General features: G+C 43.7%; 1 protein-coding gene across 2 annotated transcripts in view; it reads right to left on the bottom strand.

The window, feature by feature from the left end:
* The window catches only part of LOC139413948 (constitutive coactivator of PPAR-gamma-like protein 1 homolog), a 61,262-nt gene that overhangs the window by 22,770 nt on the left and 20,222 nt on the right, over positions 1 to 18,270 (bottom strand). For both annotated transcript variants that reach the window (XM_071161840.1, XM_071161839.1), the window contains exons 8-12: positions 11,960 to 12,083; positions 8,513 to 8,728; positions 7,218 to 7,389; positions 1,140 to 1,389; positions 826 to 940 (exon numbers count right to left, since the gene is read on the bottom strand). In XM_071161840.1, the coding sequence (XP_071017941.1) occupies positions 826 to 940; positions 1,140 to 1,389; positions 7,218 to 7,389; positions 8,513 to 8,728; positions 11,960 to 12,083 (877 nt within the window). The remainder of the gene's footprint in view (positions 1 to 825; positions 941 to 1,139; positions 1,390 to 7,217; positions 7,390 to 8,512; positions 8,729 to 11,959; positions 12,084 to 18,270) is intronic.

Raw genomic sequence — 18,270 nt, 5'->3', positions numbered from 1 at the left:
CCACACTGAGTTAGCCAGCCAAACAGCCACCCACACCCAGCCAGCCAACCACACCGAGCCAGCCAACCAGTCACCCAGCCAACCACACTGAGCCAGCCAGCCAACCAGTCACCCAGCCAGCCACACCGAGCCAGCCAGCCAACCACACCGAGCCAGCCAGCCAGCCACGTAGCCAGCCAGCCACGTAGCCAGCCATCCAAGTAGCCAGCTATCCACGTAGCCAGCCAGCCACGTAGCCAGCCAGCCACGTAGCCAGCCAGCCACGTAGCCAGCCAGCCAGGCATTCACACAGACTACCATAACAGCAGATCAGAAGCAGCTGGTTCATGTTTAGAGTAGTTAAGCACATTATTGTTGAGACAATATGAGCAGTGTCCTGTAGAACCACCTAGAGTCTCGTCAGTCCACCTATCCTCTCTGAGAAACATGTTGAAATGGACCAAGTCAGAACAGCCCAGCGGAGCGTTGGGATGATCTGATAGGTTACCCAACTGATGGGGACTGTTTCCTGGACCCAGAGTACACATACTACTGGACTACAGAAGAGAACCTCTACAGCTGTTCAGTCCAGGATAGGGTTGGAAACGCACATATCTTTAACAAAATTACCAGGTTTTCCAGAAATGCCATTTGGAAAATTCCCTGAATCAGGTTAGAAATCCAGACTCTTCCAACTAGGAATTCTGGAAAACCTGGGAAGTTATCAATGGTTTCGAAAGCCTAGTCCAGGAGAATTGTTAAGGTGGGTGTGTGAAAGCAGTGTGTAATACCACTGTCTGCCACTGGGTGGTTTCAGGACACTCCTCAGACTCGCTACAAAATCACCTTGAGTTCCTGCAGCTGTTCAGGCTCATAAAGTTTAGGAGAAAGTGCTTGGGCTAGGAACGCGTCCAGTTCCTTACCACGCAAAACTCGTACTCCTGGCCATTGTAACATAAACCTAGAACAGAAACACAAGGCAAATTTACAACATGACAACATACAGGAACTGACCTTAGTAATGATCGGATTTTAGTAACACTGTCTGATCAGGTCTTCCATTATCTCTCAACACAGAACAATATAGTAGACAGTCAGCAGAAAACTACAGATCATTTGTCTGCCTCTCAGTGTGTGTGTGTATGTGTGTGTTCCCTCACCTCAACACGCAGCAGAGAACCAGAAGATGAGTGGGGACACAGGCTGGGTTGAGCATGGCTGGGGCATCTGACCTCATACAGGCCAGGAAGGCCCTCATCCTGCCGTTCTTATCCTCCACAGCCTTGCCCAGCCACAGCTTCTTCAGGTTTGGACAGGTCCACTCTCTGAAGGGCAGAGCCTCCACCAGCTCTGGGGTGTGGGGGGACTTCCCCTTGTAGGCCGCCCACTCCTTCACTGCCACTGGGGGGTCTGGAACACATTAGTAACATTAACCCTGACCTCTGACCCTAACACACCCACTGCTTCACTGCCACAGGGGGGTCTGGAACACATTAGTAACATTAACCCTGATCTCTGACCTCTGACCCTAACACACCCACTCCTTCACTGCCACAGGGGGGTCTGGAACACATTAGTAACATTAACCCTGACCTCTGACCTCTGACCCTAACACACCCACTCCTTCACTGCCACAGGGGGGTCTGGAACACATTAGTAACATTAACCCTGACCTCTGACCCTAACACACCCACTTCACTGCCACAGGGGGGTCTGGAACACATTAGTAACATTAACCCTGACCTCTTACCCTAACACACCCACTCCTTCAATACCACAGGGGGGTCTGGAACACATTAGTAACATTAACCCTGACCTCTGACCCTAACACACCCACTCCTTCACTGCCACAGGGGAGTCTGGAACACATTAATAACATTAACCCTGACCTCTGACCCTAACACACCCACTCATTCACTGCCACAGGGGGGTCTGGAACACATTAGTAACATTAACCCTGACCTCTTTTTTATGTTATCAAAATGTGTTTTGGGCAGAAATGCCTTCGTAACGTGAACTTTCATGTGACTTGTTACAAACTTGGATGCCATCTGTAAATAGTTCAATTACGAACCTAGTTGGTTTAGCCATGGAAAAAGCCAGTAACCTTCCCGCTAGCCATGACTGGCTGAGATAATGTCGATAACAGGAGCTGCTCAGTATGTGTAGATAATTCCTGCTAGCGAAGCGTTTTTGAAAGATACCGTATAACGTTAGCCATGGGGACAACTGCAATAGTGTTGCAAGTGCTCTCAACATCATTGCTGCAGTGAATTTTGCAGGCGCTAATCGACAAGATCAGTGGGGGGGGGAGGGGGGGGGGTAAATAATATTGTGTACTTTCTTCACACGGTCAGTGTGAACCGGAGTGACTTGATACAACAGACCGAACACACAGAAATGACACAGAGCGTCTTACTAAAGTTTAAGAGGATCCGCTCTGCCGTGAAGCGTTCATCCATCTACATTCGGAAAGTATTCAGACCCCTTCCCTTTTACCACACTTACTTACATTATTCTAAAATGGATGAAATAAAACCATTTCCTCCTCAATCTACACAATACCACATAATGACCAAGTGAAAACAGATTTTTAGACATGTTTAATTGAAATGTATTAATGTATTAAAATATAAAATAAAAATACATTATTTACAAGTATTCAGACCCTTTGCTATGAGACTCGAAATTGAGCTCAGGTGCATCCTGTTTCCATTGATCATCTTTGAGATGTTTCTACAACTTGTTTGGACTCCACCTGTGGTCAATTAAATTCATTAGACATGATTTGGAAAGGGACACACCTGTCTAGATAATGTCCCACAGTTGACAGTGCATGTCAGAGAAAAAAACAAGCCATGAGGTCAAAGGAATTGTCCGTAGAGCTACGAGACAATTCCTGAGGTCCCCAAGAACACAGTTGCCTCCATCATTCTTAAATGGAAGAAGTTTGGAACCACCAAGACTCTTCCTAGAGGTGGCTGCCTGGCCAAACTGAGCAATCAGGGGGAGAAGTGCCTTGGTCAGGGAGGTGACCATCTGACCCTCTGTGGAGATAGGAGAACCTTCCAGAAGCACAACCATCTCTGCAGCAGTCCACCAATCAGGATTCTATGGTAGAGTGGCCAGACAGAAGCCACTCCTCAGTAAAAGGTACATGACATCCCGCTTGGAGTTTGCCAAAAGGCACCTAAAGGACTCACTGACCATGAGAAACAAGATTCTCTGGTCTGATGGAACCAAGATTGAACAAAATACAGGTGTGCCAAGCTTGTAGCGTCATACCCAAGAAGCCTCGAGGCTGTAATCACAGCCAAAGGTGCATCAACAAAGTACAGAGTAAAAGGTCTGAATACTGATGTATTATTACTTTTTGTAAAACAATTGTTAATATGTCTAAACCCTTTTTTCTTTGTCATTATTGGGTCTAGATTGACGAGGAAATATATTTCAGAATAAGTAATTAGCTTTAGCTACCTGCAGATTCATACTCCAGCATTTACTGCATTTAGCAGTCTGTTTGTACAATTACGGGTTGGTTCATTGTTTAACAAGCTAGCTACATGTCTAAACAAAAGACTCCACTTCACCACATGACCCATCAAGTTAGCCAGGTGTGTCTGCCACATATTGTATTTCATGAACATGTGTGTTTACCAGAGACAGTAATGTCAAGAACAACGGATTCACATGTGAGGCCATGTTTTAAACACAGTGAGTAGTTTAGTAAACAATCAAAGATTTAAAGACAAAAAATTTTAAAAGTAGTAGCCTACAATAAGGAAAAACTCCTGGTAAAAATACACTATCTGCAGGTCAGGTCAACACCTTAAAGAGATGGGTGGGGCTAAGGCTTAAGAGGGTGTGAACGATGCTGAATGGGTGTATACAGCTCTCCAGTAGGTGTACCAAAACATTCAAGGGCCATTTTCTCCAAAAGTGGGTTAACAAGTTTATCAACTTTCAAATCAAAATGACTTTTCCATTGTTCCTCAACCATTTTCTAGCCGAGTCTATACTTTAATCAAATGTATTCTGTATACCGTCACAAATAGCAATACATACACTGAGGGGTTGAGGCATTGGGTCAGTCTCAGTAGAAGGAGCAGTTTAGAGATATTTAATTTTTTAACCTTTATTTAACTAGGCAAGTCAGTTAAGAACAAATTCTTATTTTCAATGACGGCCTAGGAACAGTGGGTTAACGACAGATTTGTACCTTGTCAGCTCGCGGATTTGAACTTGCAACCTTTCGGTTACTAGTCCAACACTCTAACCACTAGGCTACCCTGCCGCCCCAGATGAAGAGCTTTGCTCAAGGGCACAACAACAAAAGATGACCTCTAGGATACTGATGTCATAAACCCTTCCTGTCAGATTTGAACCTGTTGCTGGTCGGCCTCCAGGCTACCTGGCTGACTCCAGCACTTTGGCAGACGGTGGCGTCCCAGTCCCTCAGCCTTCTACTAGGACTTGGTCAGTAGAGACTAGCTAATAAAGACTAGCTGGTAGTAGAGTGTAGGTAGGGAGCAGTTTCTTACATTAGTAGTATAGGAAGTTAGTAGTTTCTACATGATTAGCATAGATAGTTAGTAGTTTCTACATGATTAGCATAGATAGTTAGTAGTTTCTACATGATTAGCATAGATAGTTAGTAGTTTCTACATGATTAGCATAGATAGTTAGCAGTTTCTACATGATTAGCATAGATAGTTAGCAGTTTCTTACATTAGTAATATAGGTAGGTAGGTAGGTAGGTAGGTAGGTAGGTAGGTAGGTAGGTAGGTAGGTAGGTAGTAGTTTCTTACATTAGTAGTATAGGTAGGCAGTGGTTTCTTACATTAGTAAAATAGTTAGTAGTTTCTTCCATTCGTAGCATAGTTAGGTAGTAGTTTCAAACATTAGTAGTATGGCATAAGTAGGTAATAGTTTATTACAGTAATGTAGGTAGTAGTCTATTACATTAGTAGTATGGTATAGGTACAGTTGAAGGCAGAAGTTTACATACACCTTAGCCAAATACGTTCAAACTCAGTTTTTCACAATTCCCAACATTTAATCCTAGTAACAATGCCCCATCTTCGGTCAGTAAGGATCACCACTTTATTTTACTTTATTTTAAGAATATGAAATGTCAGAATAATAGTAAAGAGATAATAGTAGAGAGAATGATTTATTTCAGCTTTTATTTCTTTCATCACATTCCCAGTGGGTCAGAAGTTTACATACACTCAATTAGTATTTGGTAGCATTGCCTTTAAATTGTTTAACTTGGTCAAACGTTTCGGATAGCCTTCCACAAGCTTCCCACAATAAGTTGGGTGAATTTTGGCCCATTCCTCCTGACAGAGCTGGTGTAACTGAGTCAGGTTTGTAGGCCTCCTTGCTCACACACGCTTTTTCAGTTCTGCCCACAAATGTTCTATAGGATTGAGGTCAGGGCTTTGTGATGACCACTCCAATACCTTGACTTTGTTGTCCTTAAGCCATTTTGTCAAAACTTTGGAAGTATGCTTGGGGTCATTGTCCATTTGGAAGACCCATTTGCGACCAAGCTTTAACTTCCTGACTGATGTTTTGAGATGTTGCTTCAATATATCCACATAATTTTACTTCCTCATAAAGCCATCTATTTTGTGAAACGCACTAGCCCCTCCTGCAGCGAAGCACCGCCACATCATGATGCTGCCACCCCGTGCTTCACGGTTGGGATGGGGTTCTTCGGCTTGCCTCCCCCATTTTCCGCCAAACAGAATGATGGTCAGTATGGCCAAACAGTTCTATTTTTGTTTAATGAGACCAGAGGACATATCTCCAAAAAGTACAGTCTCACCCCATGTGTAGTTGCAAACCGTGGTCTGGCTTTTTTATGGCGGTTTTGGAAACGACCTTTCAGGTTATGTCGATATAGGACTCGTTTTACTATGGATATAGATACTTCTGTACCCGTTTCCTCCAGAATCTTCACAAGGTCCTTTGCTGTTGTTCTGGAATTGATTTGCACTTTTTGTACCAGAGTACGTTCATCTCTAGGAGACAGAATGCGTCTCCTTCCTGAGCTGTATGACGGCTGCGTGGTCCCATGGTGTTTATACTTGCGTACTATTATTTGTACATATGAACGTGGTACCTTCAGGTTTTTGGAAATTGCTCCCAAGGATGAACCAGACTTGTGGAGGTCTACAATTATTTTTCTGAGTTCTTGGCTGATTTCTTTTGATTTTCCCATGATGTCAAGCAAAGAGGCACTGAGTTTAAAGGTAGGCCTTGAAATACATCCACAGGTACACCTCCAATTGACTCAAATGATGTCAATGAGTCTATCAGAAGCTTCTAAAGCCATGACATCATTTTCTGGAATTTTCCAAGCTGTTTAAAGGCACAGTTAAATTAGTGTATGTAAACTTCTGACCCACTGGAATTGTGATACAGTGAATTATAAGTGAAATAATCTGTCTGTAAACAATTGTTGGAAAAATGACTTGTGTCATACACAAAGTAGATGTCCTAACTGACTTGCCAAAACTATAGTTTGTTAACAAGAAATTTGTGGAGTGGTTGAAAAACAAGTTTTAATGACTCCAACCTAAGTGTATGTAAACTTCCAACTTCAACTGTAGGTTGGTAGTAGTTTCTACATTATTAGTATAGGTAGGTTGTAGTTTCTTACATTATTAGTATAGGTAGGTTGTAGTTTCTACATTATTAGTATAGGTTGGTTGTAGTTTCTACATTATTAGTATAGGTTGGTAGTAGTTTCTACATTATTAGTATAGGTAGGTTGTAGTTTCTACATTATTAGTATAGGTAGGTAGTAGTTTCTACATTATTAGCATAGGTAGGTTGTAGTTTCTACATTATTAGTATAGGTTGGTAGTAGTTTCTACATTATTAGTATAGGTTGGTAGTAGTTTCTACATTATCAGTATAGGTAGGTAGTAGTTTCTTACATTAGTAATTTAGGAAGGTAGTAGTTTCTACATTAGTAGTATAGGAAGGTAGTAGTTTCTACATTAGTAGTATAGGTAGGTAGTCGTTTCTTACATTAGTAATTTAGGAAGGTAGTAGTTTCTACATTATTAGTATAGGTAGGTTGTAGTTTCTTACATTAGTAATGTAGGAAGGTAGTAGTTTCTACATTAGTAATTTAGGAAGGTAGTAGTTTCTACATTAGTAGTATAGGAAGGTAGTAGTTTCTTAAACGAGTTGTAGAGTATAGCTAGTTAGCAGTGTCTTACATTCAGGCAGACGGTTGCGCCTCATGGCTAGTCTCTCAGCCTTCTTCTTGGCTTCAGCCAGGCTGAAGAGAACCCCGTAAACATGCTGTCGGATGGGTCTGAACAGCTGCACTGCTGACGGGAGCTCCTGGTTGGCCTCATCCTCTATGGTGACGGACAGCTTTATCTCTCCCTGAAAACACAACACGCTCTCTTAAAAAAAAAAAACTAGAGTCGATGTCCCGCATTATTCAAATTAAGCATAATAAATATTTTGCATGGGCTGTCTTTCAATCCACGACATCCGCCCTTCCGCATCTGCGGGGCAAGGTGGCAGAGCTACAGCGGTGTTTGTCAGACCATGAGACATATTCTAGGGGTACCTTAGGTAGATATAGGTTTCAGAAGAAAGGTCTTTGTTTCTGGCCATTTTGAGCCTGTAATCGAACCCACAAATGCTGATGCTCCAGATACTCAGCTAGGCTAAAGGCGGCCAGTTTTATTGCTTTTTTAATGACAACAACAGTTGTCAGCTGTGCTAACATAATTGCAAAAGGGTTTTCTAATGATCAATTAACCTTTTAAAATGATAAACTTGGATTAGCTAACACAACGTACCATTGGAACACAGGAGTGATGGTTGCTGATAATGGGCCTCTGTACGTCTATGTAGATATTCCATTAAAATCAGCTGTTTCCAGCTACAATAGTCATTTACAACATGAACAATGTCTACACTGTATTTCTGATCAATGTGATGATATTTTAAATGGACAAAATTATATATTTCTAAGTGACCCAAACTTTTGAACGGTAGTATAGGTTGTAGTTGATGTAAGGATGTCGTAGGTGTACCTCGGTAAGGATGTGGTAGGGGTACCTCGGTAAGGATGTGGTAGGTGTACCTCGGTAAGGATGTGGTAGATGTAGGGGTACCTCGGTAAGGATGTGGTAGATGTAGGGGTACCTTAGTAAGGATGTGGTAGATGTAGGGGTACCTCAGTAAGGATGTGGTAGGTGTAGGGGTACCTTGGTAAGGATGTGGTAGATATAGCTGTACCTTGGTAAGGATTGTGGTACGTGTGGTGTGTAGGGGTACCTTAGTAAGGATGTGGTAGATGTAGGGGTACCTTGGTAAGGATGTGGTAGATGTAGGGGTACCTCAGTAAGGATGTGGTAGGTGTAGGGGTACCTTGGTAAGGATGTGGTAGATGTAGGGGTACCTTAGTAAGGATGTGGTAGATGTAGGGGTACCTCAGTAAGGATGTGGTAGGTGTAGGGGTACCTTGGTAAGGATGTGGTAGATGTAGGGGTACCTTGGTAAGGATGTGGTAGATGTAGGGGTACATCAGGCCCTTCTTGTGTCTGTGTTGGGCCACTCTGAGGACCTCTGGAGCCACCATGGGGAGTGGAGGGGTAGTGATGTCCATGTGGTTCCTGGTCGGCATTGACAGCAAAGACGGGATCTGGGCATTCAGATGACCGATGACCTCTAACCCCTGAGCCACAGGAGAGGTCACCGTTGGGTTAGCCTGAGAGGGGAGAAGAGGGCTGTCAGGGTTCTCATTGGAAAAGTTCAGATAACGCTGTTTCACCGACTTGAAATGGTTTTCTACAGTTGGCTGCCTGCTAATCATCACATCTCAGAACCTTCAGGGTGACGGAAGCAAACATACAATTAACTGAATATTCATATTTTGTTGTGTTCCAGCTTGGAATTTGAAATGTATTAAATTGGGAGTTTGTATCACTGGCCTACCCACAATACCCCACAATACGTCAGTGGCATTATATTCAGACACAAATAATAGGGTGTTCACCCATAAAAGCATTATTTCATTCAATATTTATGAAAATAGGTTTATTCAGAAACAGCAACAGTCCAAATCCTGTCTCTACCATATATGCAGTGCAGAGCATTCGGGAAGTATCCCGACACCTTCGCTTTTTCCACATGTTATCTTATTTATTCTAAAATGTATTAAAAAATGTATTAATTAAATTAATCTAAACACAATACCCCATAATGACAAAGCAAAAAAGGTTTTCCTTTTTTTGCTAAAAAAACCCAATTGAAATATCACATTTAAGTATTCAGACCCTTTACTCAGCACTTTGTTGAAGCACTTTAGCAACGATTACAGCCTCGAGTCTTCTTGGATATGACGCTATAAGCTTGGCACACTAGTTGGGTAGTTTCTACCATTCTTCTATGCAGATCCTCAAGCTGTCAGGTTGTACGGATGTGGTAGGTGTACCTCGGTAAGGATGTGGTAGGTGTAGGGGTACCTTGGTAAGTCACAAGACGCAGGCCCCCTAATTGTCCCTAGAATTTCTAAGCAAACAACTGGAGGCAGGGCTTTCTCCTATAGAGCTCCATTTTTATGGAATGGTCAGCCTACCCATGTAAGAGACGCAAACTCTGTCTCAACCTTCAAGTCTTTACTGAAGACTCATCTCTTCAGTGGGTCATATGAATGAGTGTAGTCTGGCCCAGGAGTGGGAGGGTGAACGGAAAGGCTCTGGAGCAATGAACCGCCCTTGCTGTCTCTGCCTGGCCGGTTCCCCTCTTTCCACTGGGATTCTCTGCCCCTAACCCTATTACAGGGGCTGAGTCACTGGCTTACTAGGGCTCTTGCATGCCGTCCCTTCCTGTCTGGGTTGGCACCCCCCCTTGGCGGAGATTTTTGTGGGCTATACTCGGCCTTGTCTCAGGATGGTAAGTTGGTGGTTGAAGATATCCCTCTCGTGGTGGTGCGGGTGCTGTGCTTTGGCAAAGTGGGTGGGGTTATATCCTGCCTGTTCGGTCCTGTCCGGGGGTATCATCGGATGGGGCCACAGTGTCTCCTGACCCCTCCTGTCTCAGCCTCCAGTATTTATGCTGCAGTAGTTTATGTGTCGGGGGGCTAGGGTCAGTTTGTTATATCTGGAGTACTTCTCCTGTCCTATTCAGTGTCCTGTGTGAATTTAAGTATGCTCTCTCTAATTCTCTCTTTCTCTCTCTCGGAGGACCTGAGCCCTAGGACCTTGCCTCAGGACTACCTGGCATGAGGACTCCTTGTTGTCCCCAGTCCACCTGGCCGTGCTGCTGCTCCAGTTTCACCTGTTCTGTCTGTGGCTAAGGAACACTGACCTGTTCACTGTGATTACTATTATTTGACCCTGCTGGTCATTTATGAACATTTGAACATCTTGGCCATGTTCTGTTATAATCTCCACCCGGCACAGCCAGAAGAGGACTGGCCACCACTCATAGCCTGGTTCCTCTCCAGGTTTCTTCCGAGGTTTTGTCCTTCCTAGGGAGTTTTCCCTAGCCACCGTGCTTCTACACCTGCATTGCTTGCTGTTTGGGGTTTTAGGCTGGGTTTCTGTACAGCACTTTGATATATCAACTGATATAAGGGCTATATAAATACATTTGATTTGGATGGAGAGTGTTGCTGCACAGCTATTTTCAGGTCTCTACAGAGATGTTTGATCGGGTTCAAGTCTGGGCTCTGGCTGGGCCACTCAACGACATTCGGAGACTTCTCCCAAAGCCACTTCTGCTTTGTCTTGGCAGTGTGCTTAGGATCGTTGTCCTGTTGGAAGGTGAACCTTCACCCCAGTCTGAGGTCCTGAGCGCTCTGGTGCAGGTTTTCATCAAGGATTTCTCTGTACTTTGCGCCGTTCATGTTTCCCTCGATTCTGACTAGTCTCCCGTTCCCTGCTGCTGAAGAACATCCCCACAGCATGATGCTGCCACCACCATGCTTCACCTTAGGGATGGTATTGGCCAGGTGATGAGTGGTCTGGTTTCCTCTAGACGTGACGCTTGGCATTCAGACCAAAGTTCAATATTGGGTTCATCAGACCAGATAATCTTGTTTCTCATGGTCTGAGAGTCCTTTAGGTGCCCTTCGGCAAACTCCAAGCAAGCTGTCATGTGCCTTTAACTGAGAAGTGGCTTCCGTCTGGCCACTACCATAAAGGCCTGATTGGTGGAGTACTGCAGAAATGGTTGTCCTTCCGGGAAGGTTCTCCAGATGAACTTTAGAGCTCTGTTAGTGACCATCGGGTTCTTGGTCACCACCATGACCAAGGCCCTTCTCCCCTGACTGCTCAGTTTTTCGGGGCGGCCAGCTCTAGGAAGAGTCTTGGTGGTTCTAAACTTCTTCAATTTAAGAATGATGGAGGCCACTGTGTTCTTGGGGACCCTCAATGCTGCATTCAGTTTTTGGTACCCTTCCCTAGGTCTGTGCCTCGACACAATCCTGTCTAGGAGCTCTACGGACAATTCCTTCGACCAATGGCTTCGTTTCTGCTCTGACATGCACTGTCAACTGTTGGACCGGACCTTATATAGACAGGTGTGTGCCTTTCCAAATCATGTCCAATCAAGTTGTAGAAACATTAAGGATGATCAATGGAAACGGGGTGCACCTGAGCTCAATTTCAAGTCTCATAGCAAAGGATCTGAATACTTATGTAAATAAGGTATCATTTTTTTTATTTTTAATACATTTACAAAAATGTCTAAAAACCTGTTTTCACTTTGTCATTATGGGGTATTGTGTAGATGAGGATTTTTTTTTTAATGTAATTTAATTGAATCTGTATTGTAACAAAATGTGGAAAAAGTGAAGGGGTCTGAATACTTTCTGAAGGCATTGTAAACAGCTGTACATGGGATCTCCAGGCATTCCACTATATATAGAACTAACGTTGTTCATTGTAAACATCATGTTATGATGTAAGATTTCACACTCTGTGCTGAACCATACCTTGGTTTGGTCTCCCAGCTCCCCCTCTGCTGTGCTCTCTGATGGTTTGTCCCATCCTCCCAGTTCCCCCTCTGCTGTGCTCTCTGATGGTCTGTCCCATCCTCCTTTATGGTCACTTACATGACTACAGGAACAAGAGGATAAGAGTATGATCATGTATTAGGATAATGTATTGTAACAGTTTTGACTTGACTGAGTAATGTAGTATGTAAAATAATGATGCTGACATGGCAGTTGGAAGTCTGGCAGGATATTGTAATGGAACCGTATTGACTTGGAAATATGTAGGGTTGATAATGTCCCCAATGTTTGCCTCGAAACTGAAACTAAACCGAAAATAATTTCACACAACAGATGAAAAGTATGCTGGGGAGAAAAGAAGAGAACGGGTGAGTTGATGAGTTAGAGGAAGTGAATGATACATAGAAGAAGAGAATGGGTAGGTTGATGAGAGGAAGTGAACGATGCATAATGATGCAATCACCAATTGTGAATGAAGAACAGGGTCATTCTATTGTATTGATTTCATTGTAATCTCGATGGTATGTATCAGTTCACCAGATCCAGTTTAAAAATCAGTCTACTCTGGCCGACTAGGAGTACACCAAGGGAGCCTGCTTCATGTATAAATGGCAAGAAGATCAAGACCAATGGATACACATGCTGCGTTAGCGTTGCTACAAGATCTGTATGCAAATGACTCCGATGGAAGAAATGGATCATGACATCCTGATGATTATTCTTCCGGTTCTGAGAGTTGCAAAGGGTCGGAAACGTTCCGGTAAATTTCCTGAATTTTTCCTGAAACTTTCCATGGGAAGTCTGGGAATTTTGCTTGAATTATTTTTTTAAAGTTAGCTTATAACAGTGAACCTTTTTTTGTGGGATACACATGAGGCAATTCTAGGTCTTGTGGCATATTTTGGTTTAACTATCCCCAAGTCAATGGAATTGCAACCCTCATCATGCACAGTGCATTCTTCCATCACATGTACAGCTGCTTCTCAAGATCTGGCACACTAATGAGATGCTATTGAGTCCACACAACTACACTGTCTGAGCCAAGGACTACATGCTTTCTGGTGCGTTTTGATTACAATACTGGGTGGGGTGAATATATTTTATATGACATACATGATTTTTTGTTAACTAGTAAATAGTAGCCTAGCCTACAGCAAAGTGTGTTTAAATCATTTCTAACTTGTTAACAATTCCTGCTAGTTAGTTTTTGCTACCATGTGGGTTTTAGCTTGCTTGAGCCTGCTAACTGAGTGTTAATTCACTTGAAAAATTGGTGGCCATCCGGGCAAATTTGAGGCTTCTTGAGCCTGACAATGAGCCATCCTCAACAAGGTCGGAAAGTGACAATGAAGATGAGGCCTCAGAGTCTGATGTTCAAGAGGTGGACATTGAGGAGGTCCAGGGAGAAGACATGGAAGCCTGAGAGGAAGACAACCAAAGCTTTAGTTCCTAGACTATAATTTTACAGATGTGTGTTGAAAACATTTTTGGGAGATGCGATGGATCATTGGGGATCCTTTAATATTCCCTATCTTTTGTTGTTCAGTGAAATCATCCCATGAGTTTTTTTTTAAATGAGTCAACTCATTTAATTAAAGTTCAATTCCTAACTAAATGTTTTTATTATTATTTCTATTGGAAGAATTGAATCATTTGCAATTATGTCTACTTATGATAAGGTAAAAGGTTAATGTTTCGGTCTCCATATATCCAATACAAAAAACATCTACATTTAAATGGATTAATATTATTTCCTGTTAATTCTACTATATTCCCGTTAATTCCCATATATTCCCATTAATTCCCATGGAACGTTTCCACCTCTGAATATTCCCCAAAATGTGAACCTCCACCTCTGATGATTAAAAGTTTGGACACACCTACTCATTCAAGGGTTTTTCTTAGTATTTATTATTTTTCTACATTGTAGAATAATAGTGAAGACATCAAAACTATGGAATCATGGAGTAACCAAAAATATATTAAACAAATCAAAATATATTTTCAAAGTAGCCACCCTTTGCCTTGATGACAGCTTTGCAGACTCTTGGCATTCTCTCAACCAGCTTCACCTGGAATGCTTTTCCAACCGTCTTGAAGGAGTTCCCACATGTGCTGAACACTTGTTGGCTGCTTTTCCTTCCCTCTGCGGTCCAACTCATCCCAAACCATCTCAATTGGGTTGAGGTCGGGTGATTGCAGCTACTCTTCCTGGGGTTTATTATGGATCCCTATTAGTTCCTACCAAGGCAGCAGCTACTCTTCCTGTGGTTTATTATGGATCCCCATTAGTTCCTGCCAAGCAGCAGCTACTCTTCCTGTGGTTTATTATGGATCCCCATTAGTTCCTGCCAAGGCAGCAGCTACTCTTCCTGGGGTTTATTATGGATCCCCATTAGTTCCTGCCAAGGCAGCAGCTACTCTTCCGGGGGTTTATTATGGATCCCCATTAGTTCTTGCCAAGGCAGCAGCTACTCTTCCTGGGGTTTATTATGTATCCCCATTAGCTCCTGCCAAGGCAGCAGCTACTCTTCCTGGGGTTTATTATGGATCCCCATTAGTTCCTGCCAAGGGGTCCAGCAAAATTAAAGCAATTATACAATTTTAAAACATTACAATACATTCATTACAGAATTTACAACACAGCCATCAGGCCCATTTGGGACCGACAATAACCTACTGATCAACAACATTTACGTAGCGGCATTGAAACAGCACTGCTGTTAGTTTCAAAATATAAAACATCTATTCAATGCAAATGGGTTCAACGTAACGTCATGACATTTGTGATTCCGAAATTATTATGTATTAGGATTACGAAATTATTATGTATTAGGATTACGAAATTATTATGTATTAGGATTATGAAATTATTATGTATTAGGATTATGAAATTAGTATTTTAAGGATTATGAAATTAGTATTTTTAGGATTATGAAATTAGTATTTTTAGGAAATGAAAATGTATTTTTTTCAGCTGCCAGGATGGAATTCGAACCAACTCCATTATTATGTTTGGCTGTTTGGCTATTTGGCTGTTAGGCTGTTAGGCTATTTGGCGATTAGGCAATTTCTAATAAAATCTTACAGTGAAATGCTTACTTACAAGCTACAGAGTCAATGTGGAGGCTATATACAGGGGGTACCGGTACAGAGTCAATGTGGAGGCTATATACAGGGGGTACCGGTACAGAGTCAATGTGGAGACTATATACAGGGGGTACTGGTACAGAGTCAATGTGGAGGCTATATACAGGGGGTACCGGTACAGAGTCAATGTGGAGGCTATATACAGGGGGTACCGGTACAGAGTCAATGTGGAGGCTATATACAGGGGGTACCGGTACAGAGTCAATGTGGAGGCTATATACAGGGGGTACCGGTACAGAGTCAATGTGGAGGCTATATACAGGGGGTACCGGTACAGAGTCAATGTGGAGGCTATATACAGGGGGTACCGGTACAGAGTCAATGTGGAGGCTATATACAGGGGGTACCGGTACAGAGTCAATGTGGAGGCTATATACAGGGGGTACCGGTACAGAGTCAATGTGGAGGCTATATACAGGGGGTACCGGTACAGAGTCAATGTAGAGGCTATATACAGGGGGTACCGGTACAGAGTCAATGTGGAGGCTATATACAGGAGGTACCGGTACAGAGTCAATGTGGAGGCTATATACAGGAGGTACCGGTACAGAGTCAATGTGGAGGCTATATACAGGGGGTACCGGTACAGAGTCAATGTGGAGGCTATATACAGGGGGTACCGGTACAGAGTCAATGTGGAGGCTATATACAGGGGGTACCGGTACAGAGTCAATGCGGAGGCTATATACAGGGGGTACCGGTACAGAGTCAATGTGGAGGCTATATACAGGAGGTACCGGTACAGAGTCAATGTGGAGGCTATATACAGGGGCTACTGGTACAGAGTCAATGTGGAGGCTATATACAGGAGGTACCGGTACAGAGTCAATGTGGAGACTATATACAGGAGGTACAGAGTCAATGTGGAGGCTATATACAGGAGGTACCGGTACAGAGTCAATGTGGAGGCTATATACAGGGGGTACCGGTACAGAGTCAATGTGGAGGCTATATACAGGGGGTACCGGTACAGAGTCAATGTGGAGGCTACATACAGGAGGTACCGGTACAGAGTCAATGTGGAGACTATATACAGGGGGTACCGGTACAGAGTCAATGTGGAGGCTATATACAGGGGGTACCGGTACAGAGTCAATGTGGAGACTATATACAGGGGGTACTGGTACAGAGTCAATGTGGAGGCTACATACAGGGGGTACCGGTACAGAGTCAATGTGGAGGCTACATACAGGAGGTACCGGTACAGAGTCAATGTGGAGGCTACATACAGGGGGTACCGGTACAGAGTCAATGTGGAGGCTATATACAGGAGGTACCGGTACAGAGTCAATGTGGAGGCTATATACAGGGGGTACCGGTACAGAGTCAATGTGGAGGCTATATACAGGGGGTACCGGTACAGAGTCAATGTGGAGGCTATATACAGGGGGTACCGGTACAGAGTCAATATGGAGGCTATATACAGGGGGTACCGGTACAGAGTCAATGTGGAGGCTATATACAGGGGGTACCGGTACAGAGTCAACGTGGAGGCTATATACAGGGGGTACCGGTACAGAGTCAATGTGGAGGCTATATACAGGGGGTACCGGTACAGAGTCAATGTGGAGGCTATATACAGGGGGTACCGGTACAGAGTCAATGTGGAGGCTATATACAGGAGGTACTGGTACAGAGTCAATGTGGAGGCTATATACAGGAGGTACCGGTACAGAGTCAATGTGGAGGCTACATACAGGGGTACCGGTACAGAGTCAATGTGGAGGCTATATACAGGGGGTAGCAGCAGTGTAAAAAAAGGCAGAAAGTCTCGGTAGTTATTTGATTGGCTGTTCAGCAGTCTTATGGACCTAGACTTGGCGCTCTGGTACCGCTTGCCGTGCGGTAGCAGAGAGAACAGACTAGAGTGGCTGAATCATTGGCAATTTTTAGGGCCTGCCTCTGACACCGCCTGGTATAGAGGTCCTGGATGGCAGGAAGTACGCATTAGCCTCTGTAGTGCCTTGCAGTTGGAGGCTGAGCAGTTGCCATACCAGTGATGCAACCATGTTCTCGATGGTGCAGCTGTAGAACCTTTTGAGGATCTGAGGACCCATGCCAAATCTTTTCAGTCTCCTGAAGGGGAATAGGTGTTGTTGTACCCTCTTCACGACTGTCTTGGTGTGTTTGGACAATGATAGTTTGTTGGTGATATGGACACCAAGGAACTTGAAGCTCTCAAGCTGCTCCACTACAGCCCCGTCGATGAGAATGGGGGACGTGCTTATCCTCACGTCGTCCACAATCATCTCCTTTGTCTTGATCACGTTGAGGGAGATATTTTTGTCTTGGAACTACACTTCCAGGTCTCTGATCTCCTCCCTATAGGCTGTCTCATCGTTGTCAGTGATCAAGCCTACCACTGTTGTTGGAGTAGTGCTTGGCCATGCAGTCATGGGTGAACAGGGAGTATAGGAGATATCTAAGCACGCACCCGAGGGGCCCCCATGCTGGTACTTCCTGCTCTAGTTTTTGCTTGTAAGCAGTAATCAGGAGGATAGAATTATGGTCAGATTTGCCAAATGGAGTGCGAGGGAGAGCTTTGTATGCATCTGTGTGTAAAGGTGGTCTAGAGTTCTTTTTCCTCCTCTTGTTGCACATGTAACATGCTGGTAGAGATGAGGTCAAACAGATTTATGTTTCCCTGCATTAAAGTCCCTGGTCACTAGGGTGGATGAGCATTTTCTTGTTTGCTTATGGCCTTTTCAGGTTGTTGAGTGTGGTCTTAGTGCCAGCATCGGTTTGTGGTCATTAATAGACAGCTACGAAAAATATAGATTAAAACTCTCTGGGTTAATAGTGTGGTCTACAGCTTATCATGAAAAACTCTACCTCAAGCAAGCAAAACCAAGAGACTTCGTTAATATTTGATTTTGCGCATGAGCTGTTATTGTCAAATAGATACAGACCCCCACAGAGCCAGCTGTATGATGTTGTCATTCAGCCACGACTCAGTGAAACATAAGATATTACAGTTATTGATGCCCAGTTGGTAGGATCGTCTTGATCGGAGCTCATCCAGTTTATTCTCCAGTGATTGCACGTTGGCCTATAGGACAGATGGTAGAGGCGGGTTACCCACTAGCTGAAGAATTCTCACAAGGCACCCGGACCTGCATCCCCTGTATCTGTGTCTACTC

Source organism: Oncorhynchus clarkii, chromosome 7 (assembly GCF_045791955.1).
Source record: "Oncorhynchus clarkii lewisi isolate Uvic-CL-2024 chromosome 7, UVic_Ocla_1.0, whole genome shotgun sequence".
NCBI classification, from domain to species: Eukaryota; Metazoa; Chordata; class Actinopteri; order Salmoniformes; family Salmonidae; genus Oncorhynchus; species Oncorhynchus clarkii.
This window is presented reverse-complemented; position numbering and strand designations above follow the sequence as displayed.